Source organism: Ictalurus punctatus, chromosome 17, assembly GCF_001660625.3.
Source record: "Ictalurus punctatus breed USDA103 chromosome 17, Coco_2.0, whole genome shotgun sequence".
Classification (NCBI taxonomy): Eukaryota; Metazoa; Chordata; class Actinopteri; order Siluriformes; family Ictaluridae; genus Ictalurus; species Ictalurus punctatus.
Genome location: NC_030432.2, coordinates 23,497,410 through 23,510,469, shown reverse-complemented (window position 1 = coordinate 23,510,469; position 13,060 = coordinate 23,497,410). Strand labels below are relative to the sequence as shown.

The following is a 13,060-nucleotide window of genomic DNA, read 5'->3' as shown; positions in this document are numbered from 1 at the left end:
TTATGGAAATGGACGTCGTGCGAAACGACGCAGTAAAAAAAAACAAACAAAACGTATACAGCACGTTTATGTTTAAACTCACGCTTAAACTCACAGTGAGACGTTTCTGTTCATTTCTGCTCGACGTCACGAAGGGTGCCAATAATTCGGCGAGGCCGGTTGAGCCGAGGATCTGGAAACGTGCGAGAGCGTGGCTCTCGACTCCATCGTGTGCTCTTTTTGATCCACCACTTCATCCTTCAGCTTCCTCCTTTCTTTCTCTCTCCGTCACTGCTGCTGACCTCATTTCCTGTTCGCTGCTAAGCGTGCGCTCGCCGCCGCTGTCGATGTGCTCGTGCTCTCACTGGTGTCGACTGTCAGCACTGTTGTCAGGGAAAATCTGCTAGACTGCTTTCCTTTATGCAACCGTTCTGCTCTTATTTTACTTTATCCTCATGTCTTTATTTATTATATACCCAGCTCTATAGCATGCATACCACCGTATGTATGCGGTATTGACACGATGATGTACATACTCATGCACGTTACATCCATTCGAACCATGCGCATATAATACACTTCCATTCTGCTTTCACCAGACGTTTATGAGTTTATAGAGCGATTCTTTTTTTTTTTTTTTTTCCCCCTTATAAGGTCATTACTGCACATGCCTTCGAGGAATTTGGGGATTTTTTTTTTCCCCCCTCTCGCAAGTTCATTACGTGGATATTGTCGTATATCGATTTGTCTAGTTATTCATATCCATTCATTTCTTTTTTTCAAAAAGACTTTTAGTCGTTCATGAATCGTTTCTAAGGTGGACGGCATTTTTTTCTTTCAAGCGATAAATAAAGAATAAGACACGACCGGACGTTCTGTTAACACCGCAAACGTGACCGCGCGTCCTGGAGCGTTTTATTCCCCTCATACCGCAGCAATTTGAACAGCGGTAACAGTTGATCTATCAAAGAATGACACATCGTACCTTTTATCCATTTGTACAGTCGTTCCATTTAGGCTCGTGGTTCCTGTTAGCACTTGTGATATAGCAGCTGTAAACAGTCGTTCCTTCATCAGATTCTTTTTGTTTAGGAGTTAATAACGCAAAAACAAACAAACAAACAAACAAAAAACAAAATGCAGCTAGGTACGTTACTGGAAATGTCTGAAATCTTATGCTAACGTAGTAGAACGCGCACATTCGTATATACCTTGCAGCTAGAACTGCTAGAACACCCCCCACTCACAATACCCCCCCCCCCCCCCCCAAACACCTTCTGATTTGGGAATTCAACAATGCTGTGGTATAAACAGTCAACATCGAGTACTTGAATGTTCTTCATCCTAAACTCGATCCAAATGTGTGCTTTGAGAAACTGTTTTCTATAACACATCGTTTTGTTTACGTCTGCTGATCTATTTCAATAAAGCAAGCTTAGCGGTAGCTCAGTAGCTCAGAGCCGCTTCCAGAACAGGGTGAAAGTGCTAAAGTGACGAGTGTTGCACCCGTTTCTCTCTGCTCAGCCGGACGACGGGTTTTCCATCAAGCGCTCAGGGTCTTTGGACTACTCCTCCCAACCGGGGATGTTCTGGATAAGGTACGCCGACCTGCAGTGCCAATCTCCAGTGTGTCCATGGCAACATGCTGGCAGTCTCCATCACACCCTCTCCTCTTTCTCATGGCTTTTCTGAGCTGCTCTGCTTTTGCTTCCTGCACCAGTTTCGTTGCTGCTCGACGTCTCTTTAATGATTACCTGATTGTCAGCTTTCCGTTTGATTTGCTGCGAGTGTGTTTGAGCTGATGTTCCTCTGATGGAATGTAATTCGAGTGTGCGTTACATTCGATTACATTCTGGCTGGCTTGTACAACGCGCCTTTGTGCTTCTAGCTGTAAGAGTTTGGTGAAAGTGTGTGTACGTTTTAAGATCAGCGTAAAACTATGTCCGTGTGTGTACCCAGGCCGTAACGTCACGAGTTTTCACTGTAGCGCGGGTCGAGTCAGAGTTTGTGTCAGAGTCGTGTGAGCTTTTCTTTTGCTGCGCCTTTAGGTGGTCGAAATTCAGGATCACGTTCGCGTTGTAGCCGTCCGAATAGAATACGTACAATCGTAAACGACCTAGTGAATGCTGAGCGAGGTTGCGCCGATACTACTACACGGACAGGAAGACATCAAACTAATGACATTCGAATGTTTCAACCATGTCGTCCTAAGAGCTTCTTTCTGTGCTCTCTTCCGCAGACCACCGCTCTTGATAAGGAGAGGCAGGTTTTCAGACGAAGACGCCACCAGGATGTGAAGTCCACCACCGCTCGCGCTCCACACGGCACCTTCCTGTCGAAGCCTCTAGCCGGCCCCAGCCTCACCCCTGCAGAGTTCACGTCCGAGTCTGAGGACTACTCGCCCAGCTCCGCCGAGACCGTGCGCTCCCCAACCTCGCCGTTCTAACAACCCAAAATCCCTCACCTAGACACACACCCCCTGAACGGGCCCGCAGCGTCAATCTAGTGTGTGACCGAATCAAACGTAAACTGGAGTGGTTTAACGATCTGCCGCTCTCTACGAAACTGCTCTCATTTGCATGTTTTGATCTGGAACACGTCCTGCGAATCCTGTATTCATAATGTATTACAAATGGATGGATAATAATCTTTCGCTGTACACGGCCTACATAATACCTAAATCCCTACAGTACGCCATACATGACCGCTCATAAGTACTACACCACATTATTGAGCTAACCGACGCGAGGTTAAAACACAACGGGGTTGTGTTTTTATTTATAAAAGAATGACGCGTTCTACTTTTTATCCATTTCTAGTTACGTTTCATGTTAAGACAAAAACATTGTCATGTTACGTAGAAACCGACCAGAACTATCATCATCTATAAGTTGCTGTTATAGAAATTTAAAACAATACTTTCTGACCAGTCAGCATTGAGAATTCGGCCACTCTCTGATCTGATCTGATCTGATCTGATCTGATCTGCTACACTATTTGCTGCAATGCCTCAGACCATGTACATGCTTTCGAAAAATTGTAATGAACTCTACGAAGCTTTTAGGAACAGATCATATATTGCCTGTTACTACATGGAAAATAAGTAACCTTACATTATAGAGTCATTCGTTTTTTATTTATTTTTTATGCTCGTACGTAGACCTATTCATGAGCATGTTATTAGGTATTATGCATGTTATGTAACAGGAGCATTTGTAATGCATTGTGAATACAAGATGCATTATAAGGTGTTACTGATCTGTTCTGTTTTAAGGTTAATATAATAAAATAGTGTAGGTGTAAACTTGTAGCGAGTTCTAAAAAAAAAGAAAAAAAAAAAACAGAAGAAAAAAAAAAGAACCGATTCATTTACTCATTTGGGAATCTGTACAAGTATTTCGAAGAAGCACAACGGTTCCTTCAGTCTAAATTAGTTGCTGATGTAAAATTGAAAAACTATATATTATATAAGTATCTGCATTTAGAGTTTTCCCAGTTGTGCAGGAAAAGCACTATAGTGATGGAAAGTTATACGTTCGGTGCTACAGTGAAGCGACTGCAGCTCAAAGGAAACGTTCTTGTTCCCCACATTCAGGCTACGTCCCGTTTCCTAAATCCGTTCATGCGCCCTCTAGTGGCTGTGTATAAAAATAAGTGCAAATACATGGAGCGAAAGGTCAGATGACGGAGTCGCGTAAAGTTCAGATAGGATTCTCGCTCTGATACAGAAACCTACTAGACCTTAAAAATCTGAAATCTTCCATAAGGCCAGACGTCCGCATCTTTTTGAATAACTTTTGCATTTATGGTTCAACTCGATTCCCAAATGCACCCATTACATTTTTGTGGAGGTCACTGTTGAGCTCTTGAAATGTTTGACCAAAATGTGATATGAAAAATGTAGTAGGTTACGTTATACCGTTATAGAGTCAAATCGTATTTACTGCTTCAGCTGGTTTAGAAATCAATGAGGTCATTCTTAACTTTTTTTTTATCGACGGGTGCTATTTTAAATAGACTAGAAACGTTTACAAAATGGCCGATTCTCAAATCATCGATCATCTCGAGTGTGCGGGTTTTAAACATGGTAAGTACCACAAGCTACGATATAAAAATACACTGAAAAGGAAGCAGCTACTGACTTGCACCTCATCGTATGAATCTCATGCTGCGTCCCAGTTCGCCTACTGCCCGTACTAAATAGTATCCGAGATTAGAATTAGTGTGACCCAAATCGTAGTATGTTGAAACATCCAAAGACACGCATGGTAGGCTGACTGGCGTGTCTAAAGTGTCCGTAGTGTATGAATAGGTGTGTGAATGTGTGCGATTGTGCCCTGCACCCTGTCCAGGGTGTACCCCGCCTTGTGCCCCATGCTCCCTGGGATAGGCTCCAGGTTCCCCGTGATCCTGTAGTAAGGATAAGCGGTATAGAAGATAGCTGGATGGATGGATGGATAGTATAAACCAGAGGTGTCCAATCTTATCCAGAAAGTGGCGGTATGGGTGCAGGTTTTCATTCCAGCCAAGCAGGAGCCATATATAAATGATATAATGAATGAAGAAAAGTTGAAATGCAACAAGGAGTTTGTTTACGGTGACGGTGCATGTAACCCGGCAACAACATTCTCTACCGTTACATGACGTGTTACATGACGTGTACTCGCGTACTAGTTTGCTACACACTCAAAAGTATGTACTTTTTCTACACACGAAGAGTACACACTTTTAGTGCATAGTATAAGTAGGCGAATTGGGACATAGCATCAGAATTTCACTGCAAACAAAATGGCCACTATAAATGGAATATAGTATATATATATATATATGTACTATATTCCATTTATAGTGGCCATTTTATATATATATTTAAATATATGTAATATATTACATAACACATGAGAACAAAAAAGTTTGCACGTAAAGAAGCGAGATTTTAATATTTATCTACAACGAAAGAATTCCACGAAGAGTTATAACATGAAAAAGAAAGGCAGATGGAATATGAGAGTTCGACCCAAATGCTATATAAAAAGGATAGAAAACTAGGTTGGAGTCAGATATAAAGGCAGAGGCATGTTTTAATATTAAATACAATATTTAGATCCCATTCAGAAACAGAGGTGTTTAATTCAAACGGATTTTTATTTCTCACTATATATAACGAATCGTACCATATCATACACCTTTTGAACATTCTGTCCTGACGGCGTGGAAACGTTTGCACTCGGCTCTACACGCCGATGCTTCGGATCGTCCGTAGAGATCGGGTCCCTTGTCGATTATGATCTCCCGTTTGGAGTGGGGGAAGGCAGATTTGTACTTTTTATCCACTTAGCGTTACATCTAAATGTGGAACGGCCCGGAATCAGATGACTTCCTGTTGTGATCATCAAGTCCCTGTGAATGTGTTATTACTGAAACGATGGCGTGTTAATAAAAAACTACAGCTGTCGCTCCTGTCAGAGCTGCTGCTGTGGAAAATGATGGAAAACGAATCGCCACCTTCTGACCAATCAGGAATCAGCAGCACTGTGGTATAAGATGAATGTAACAGACTTTGTTTGGCTTTCACTATTTTTTTTTTTTTTTACATTTTATTTATTTATTTGTTTATTTATTTATTTGAATTGCCGTGTTCCATGCGAATGTATGTTTTGTCAGTTGCAACGAAACAAATTGGCCAAATAAAATCTGGAGGTAAGGTAAAGCACAGAAATGATCACATACCTGTCTTAATTGCCTTAGATGTAAAAGACACAATTACTCTGTCGAACGTTGAACTATTTCTGAATGTGAACTTTTGTAAAAACATTTAAAAAAACAAACAAACCAAAAGAAAAAAAAAAAAAAACAGTTTATCTGCATCACAACTCTGGTTTTTGTCTTAAAATAATTGCCTTCTGGATGCTTCTCTGATTTCACTTTTAAGCATAGGATTACCCAGGACTCTTTAAAGCTACCTACATCTACACATAGAAACTCTGACTCATGTTTTCTTCTGCTGTTTTTTTTTTTTTTTTTTCCCCGTCTGCTGCTTCTTCTTACATGTAATTTTTTGTTAAGGCAACACGATGAAATATAATGTAAAGTTTGTACCTGTTGCTTCAGTGTGCAAACGGTTTAAAAGGAGGTTTAGCATGAAGATTTAGCATTAGCACAACGAGTAGCACGAGCACAAAAAGAACAGACGCGTCAGCATGGAAAGAAAAAAGAAAAAAAGGCCTTTTCTTTTCCTTTTAAAACTCTATACCTGCTGTATGATTGTCTAACAGATCTTCAGTGACCAATGTGAACGGTCTGTAGGACACGGTATGAAATTCACTACTTATTATTACCGTTTGAGGAAGTGTTATTATGCAAAGTCCAGGAAACAAAAAAAGGTTCAAGTGTATGTTTTGAATAGCTGTACGATGGGAACGTCGTCGTCTTTTCGTTTGAATGTGTGGCGAAAACGCAGCGTTTCTCCTGACCGTGAGCAGGAAGTGGCTTTGCTTCCACGTAGCATTTATTGAACAGTGGTGCCCTCAGCGACAAGCCAAACACGAATAAACTTTTTCCTCAAAGAATCCATGTTATATGATCTCATTATTTGAAATTATTTCTACACATCTGGTTATTTCCAACTTAATATTTAACACTTCACAATCCTATCAGTAAGACTGATTTATTGAATATTCGTTTAGAATTCTTGCTCTGTCTGCCGGAAGTGAGCCAGATGTCGCTTTAATGATTAGTGATTAATGATTAGTCATGATTGGTCAAAATTTTGAATATAAATAAAAAGAAATATAAAAGATTTTTTAAAAAGTGTAAAAGGCGTGCATACAAAACTGTTTTCTCTTAGAATTTACTCAACTGTTTTAGTTATTGCAGCAATGCTATCTCAGTGGTTAAAGGCAAGAGAGAAAAATTGTGTGTGTGTATGTGTGTATATATATATATATATATATAAGTTTATCGTACAAACGTAGCTGATCATCCAAAGTATATTGGGTTTGATTTTGTTGCATTCATGCTGGTAAAAGCCTAATAATAAAAGCCTAATGCCGTTGCAAATCTCCATATAACCATGCACAAGTCTTTGTATACTTGTTTTCAATGACAGTGTATATGTAAAATTTTAGTAGAATAATCACCATTAAGTAACAATTTTGTAAATAAGATGGGAGAAATATGAAATTTTTAGACTTCCGTACACCATCCTAGCTTTATATCTGGAACCTTACAGCTTCTTCTATTATTTATTTTCTTTAAATGATTGCTTGCCAACCTAAATCACTTATATATATATATATAATCAGATTACTTACGTGCAGTGTAATCTCAGGACGATAATGGGGCTCTTCTTTCAAATTCTCAGCTCTGTCACATTTGTACATAAATGTAGATAAAATATCTCCCAAATAAATGAATTTAGGACCATTTGAGTTTCTTTACCTGTTAAAAGCAGTGCCATTTCCTCTATAACTCAGTAGAGCCCTACACTATATAGCCAAAGGTAGGCTATGTGGACACCCGACTACCGTGCCTACAGTACTGTATATGCGCTTCTTCCCCAAACTGTTGCCACAAATTTGGAAGCACACAATGGTATAGAATTGTATATAACTGCATGCTGTACCATTGCAATTTCCCTTCACTTGAACTTCGAGGTCCAACATGATAATGCCCCTTTGCACAAAGCGAGCTTTGTGAAGACATAGTTTGCCAAGATTGGAGTGGAAAATCTCAAGTGTCCTGTACAAAACCCTGACCTCAACCCCACTGAACACCTTTGGGATGACCCGTAACGCCGACTAAACTCCAGGCCTCCTGACTTAGCAAACATCAGTGTCTGACCTCACTCATAATGCTCTTGGATTATGTACTTGGGTTCCCTTCTGAGTCCGGTTCCTCTCAAGGTTTCTTCCTCGTATCATCTCAGGGAGTTTTTCCTCAACACCGTCACCACCGTCTCGCCTAATGGGGATAAATTCACACGCTTAAAATCTCCATCCTGTGTCTGCTTTGAGACAATATCCATTGTTAAAAGCGCTCTACAAATAAAATTATATTGAATTATAGCTGAACTATCACAAATCCTCACACTCATGCTCCAGAATCTAGAAGAAAGCCTTCCCAGCAGCAAAGGGAATACCAAATTCTTATTCAAGCCCATGATACAAGAATGAGATGTTCAACAAGCACGTATGCCGCATAAGCATAGCACGTGGTGGTTATCTGTCCACATACTTTCGGCCATGGCGTGTATTTCTCCTGCAGCGAATGAGCGAAACGAGGTGGATTCTCAAATGAATTCAACCCACTGAAGGTCTCCGTTTATTCCATTTTATTATAAACGTTTTTAATCTTACAATGATCAATATCGATAAGAGAATAATAGAGCAGGTTTAACAAAATCATGAAAATCAGACGAAATGGGGGTCGATCCGAATAAAAAGGACACGAATTGCGAAACAAGATGAAACGACAGACATATCTGTTTCATATGGGACAGATTTCTTATTTTAATTAATAAATAAATAAATAAATAGATAAATAAGTAAAACTCGATGCGCATGTCTTCAACCCTTTCTTCTGTACATACAGTACCTCAGTTCATGCTCACTTACAATGAATGGACAGACAGACCGCATCGCATCGTATCGTTCACCAGCAGGAATGAGAACGACTTACACTTAAATTCAAAATGCGCCTGCCATCGGTGCAGTTTATATGGAGTACAATTCATTCCAGTATCACAATATGCATTACAACGTTACATGAGCGGACATTTCGGCGTAGCGGATGTTCCGAGACGAGATTTTAAATGTGAAAAAAATCAAAATAAACAGAATCTTTAAAAAAAAACAAACAAAAAAAAACAACATATATGAATATATAAAATAAAATAAATAAATAAATAAAATAAAAGTTCAGATGCACAGTCAGCTTTCAGATATAATCTTTTGATGTACGTGTTATATTTACCTATAAGCAGATCCCTGGTGTGAAAAACACCGAACACGTTCATGTTAAGACCAACAGAAAAATAAAAGACAGATCTCTGATGAATTCGAGCGAGAAATGGCTGAAACGGTACATCTCACACAAAACACGCGGTTTATTTAGTCACAACACAAAACAATTCGATGTTGAAATCATTAAAACACTAACTGACCTAACTGTTTAAGAAAGACCCAGACAGACAGCTTGAGGAGGAGGAGGAGGAGGAGGAGGAGGAGGAGTTGAAACACATTTTTAGAGACTTTACTCAGTAAGATTTGAGGAATACATTTGGACAATATCCATATTTACATCATGAACCACTATTTACCCTGAAAATAAGCCTCTTGAAGGTGAAATATGCTGCTAGCATATACAAATATACACTGTAGAAATGCTCGTTTCTGCTGTGCAGAGGGATTTTCACAGTTTAAATCGTGGGAAATTGACTGATCGACATCAGATCATTGATAGCTCAAGATTTCTGGGCCTTTTTTTTTTTAAATTATATATATATATATACTTTTCAGAGCTTCTTATTTATTAGAATGGCATTCGAATACATTGTTTTTGTACAGTACTTTAGAGAAGCGGTACACAACTGGGATGTGCTGGTAATAACAGAGCACACACTACGCGAGAAATATGAAGTCCTTCGGTCGCCTGTTTCCTCAGTCTTGCTGGAAAGTGCTGCTGATCCTTCGTTAGTGCCGCTGGCCGCTCATTGGCTCCGTTCTGGAAGCATGAGAGTCAGAGAGAGAGAGAGAGAGAGAGAGAGAGAGAGAGAGAGAGAGAGAGAGAGAGAGAGAGCGAGCGCGAGAGAGCGTTGTCCTCCGAGCATGCTCAGTAGCGATTCTGGTGCTCATAATGCCAGCGGTTGAAATCGATGTTGAATGCTACAATGCTGCCAGACGCCATGCCGGTGATCAACGTCCTGAAAAACAAAATGAGCCATCAATAAATAACCCGAGTGTATAAAATATAGGAGATTCCTCAGAGCTCTCTAACAGGACCTATGCGATTCTCAGGAGAAATGGCATTTCCGTCATTTGTAGTGCGTCTCGTTTCTTTGTTAAGGCTTGGCTGAAAATAACAGTGTCAAAATTCTTGAAATGCAAAACAGGATTTCTTTCTTCCACACATCTTGGTAGGTAAGCCAAGCGAGAACCACATCTTTGTGTCTGAGTCACTAAAACAAACATTATTGCAGAATCAACCAATCACCTTATGACTTCCAATGAGTGGGGCCCATAACCACAAATAAAGTTTGTGATGCGTCATATAAAAACAGTTATGAAACTGAAAGTGTGAACACAGATTTCCATATTAGGAAAAAAAAAAAACCCTCATTCAAGACCTTCTGGATGGCCGAAATACATCCCTGAGGAAGGACTGCCGTTAGATTTGTAAAGAAGGTGTACAAACGTTTTGGCTTGTACAAATGTTTTTGGTCTGAAAAAGTCCTAATTGTCATATTGAAATATTTATTTCAATTCAAAGTTGAAATCCATCCATCCGTCCATTTTCTGTACCACTTATACTACACAGGAACACGAGGGAGCCTGGAGCCTATCCCAGGGAACTCGGGGAACAAGGCGGGGGAAACCCTGGACAGTGTGTCACCCCGCCGCAGGGTAAAAACCCGCACTACGGACAATTTAGAGATGCCAATCAGCCTACAACGCATATCTTTGGACTGAGGGAGGAAACAAGAGTACCCGGAGGAAACCCCCAAAGCACGGGGAGAACATGCAAACGGGTTGCGGGATGCGGGGTTGATTCAAACCCACAACCCCGGAGGTACAAAGCAAACCAAATCGTTTCTTTTAAGGCTGTGTAATGAATATTGTACTAAAATCCTTCACCACTGGTATAATGAGAGTTCTCAGATATACTGCCTGAAAGCTAATCCCAAACCTTTGATCATGTGACAGGTCCATGGCCCGGATCCCAGCGTCACAGCCTGGGTAGATATAAAGCTGCTTGAAGTCACAGGCCTGCCACACCTCCACCACGCCGTTATCTCCTCCAGTCACCAGCATCTGTCCATCACTGCTCAGCAGCATCGCCTGGAGAGTTGGAGCCCAAAACCAGACACGACAATGAACCTTCTGCTAGTAATGCTTGATCTTAAATTTCCATCTTGGGTTAGCCATTCTGATTGGTTAAACAATATACTTTAACTTCATTTGCATCAATACAAAAAAAAAAAAAAATCTGCTCTAATATTAAAACCCCAAAGTATTGCTATTTGAATTTCTTCACATCACATTGTTTAGTTTCAGTTCCAGATCCTAACGCATGAAATAGGCATGCGTGTGCCATTGTTATGAACTGGCATCTGTCGGTCTCTCTGTCTGTCTATAGAAACGATATGGGATCTCTTACACGTGTGGTGTCGTTAATCTCCATCTGGGCGAGCAGCTTGCCGTTGATGCTGAAGTTACATAACTGTCCTCTCTCATAGCAGATGACACAGTGGCCTTCACTCGACACGGATATGAGCCGAGGGAGAGAGCAGTTATCAGGGCCCTCCAGAGCCCGAAGCAGGTCCCCAGTGATGGTGTGTACAAGACACGGACCCTCTGACAAAATACACATCACAGGATACGACACTTCAAGCTAAAGTGTGAATGATGAGCAGAAAGTGACCACAATGTTCTAGAGTATTCATAAAGACTGTCCCAGGACTCTTCTTCTTCTTCTTCTCAATCTGCTCATACTGAACATTTCAACATACTATGTATTGTCCGTCTTTACTCTTCTGCACCTGCATACACTAACGATTAATACTCCCACTATCCGGTCATCTAGAAGAGTACTAGAGTCTGGTCCCTCTCAAGGTTTCTTAATATATCCCTACACGTCCTTTCCATGGAACATGAGTGTGTGATTACACAACACCCATTTCTATCCAAGTTTGCAGATGCTCATGTCTTCTCTGATGCTCGTGCGGCTGAATGATCACAAATCCCCACCATCACATTATCCAAAATCTAGTGGAAAGCCTTCCCAGAGGAGCAGAGGTTATTATAAAACAGTAATGGGGGTATTAAATCTGGAATTTTATGTTCAACGAGCACAGTGAAAAAAAAATCCTATTCTAGCAACAGTTCATTACATCGAAACCATTATTACACCTACTACAGGCTGTCAGTCAGTGCGTTGGCATGGCAACACAATGCTCTATCCAGCTGTGGCGTCTTTGGGAAGGGGTTCTCATAACAGTCTCGTTATATCTGAGGTCTCTCACCTTTTAACATCAGTTAGGTGTGACCACAATTGAAATCCATGGGACTGAAGCGTGACTCGTTTAATTCATCGGTGACTTCCTGTTTGAAAATCATTTGAGCTTAATTGGAAGTGACCAGCATAATGAATACAGTTTTTTTTTTTTATTATTATTATTATTTTAAATCTGATAGTAAGGCCACTTTCTGATGTTCCTCATGAGTACATCATGAACATTAGGCCAAGGAATCAAAATTTGTTTGGTTCACTGGCTTTTTAGAGAAATGTTGAAAAAAATAAGCAATCAAATAAGTTAATTAACCTTTGAGCCTATTTCCTGTTCAGTTGAAAATGAATAATTGAACCAATTAAAGCTTGAAAAATTCAGTAATTGAATGGTAAATCGCTTCATGGTTCTTTTCGGGAAATACAGCCTGATTATTGCTTACATCTAACAGAAGCTGGTAGACGCAACTTAACCAATTAAACATTAACGAGGGGGAAATACTTTCATTTAAAGTAAGTAAGTGCTCTTCCGTGTTAAGGAACATTTGATGCATCCAAACTGTTCATTTTTTACTCTTGTGTATGTTAAGTTTTGCAGATCAGTGTTTATGACATAGTTGAGAAAGAGGAGTCATACAGAACCTGGGACTCTACTACGCTACTTTCCATTCAAATTTATTTAATAATAAAAAAATATATATATAATTAAGTGATAAAAGCACGTTTGAAAAAAATACTAACTTAAAATCATCTTTTTTTAAAGCTTTTTTTTCTCCCATTATTATAGCATTATCTTCTTTCACACCCAACCACATCAACTCCGGCTTTCAAAACACTCCATTCTTTCATTCCTTCA

General features: G+C 40.0%; 2 protein-coding genes across 4 annotated transcripts in view; one reads left to right on the top strand and one right to left on the bottom strand.

Annotated features, from left to right (window-relative positions):
* dclk1b (doublecortin-like kinase 1b) overlaps positions 1-4,776 on the top strand; it is a 47,346-nt gene extending 42,570 nt beyond the window's left edge. For all 3 annotated transcript variants that reach the window (XM_053687477.1, XM_053687478.1, XM_053687479.1), the window contains one exon: positions 2,219-4,776. In XM_053687477.1, coding sequence (XP_053543452.1) covers positions 2,219-2,425 — 207 coding nt within the window. In that variant the 3' untranslated portion in view covers positions 2,426-4,776. The remainder of the gene's footprint in view (positions 1-2,218) is intronic.
* Positions 4,777-8,305: 3,529 nt separating this feature from the next.
* The window catches only part of nbeab (neurobeachin b), a 378,177-nt gene continuing 373,422 nt past the window's right edge, over positions 8,306-13,060 (bottom strand). The window contains exons 54-56 of the mRNA XM_053687300.1: positions 11,356-11,552; positions 10,885-11,036; positions 8,306-9,901 (exon numbers count right to left, since the gene is read on the bottom strand). Coding sequence (XP_053543275.1) covers positions 9,811-9,901; positions 10,885-11,036; positions 11,356-11,552 — 440 coding nt within the window. The 3' untranslated portion in view covers positions 8,306-9,810. The remainder of the gene's footprint in view (positions 9,902-10,884; positions 11,037-11,355; positions 11,553-13,060) is intronic.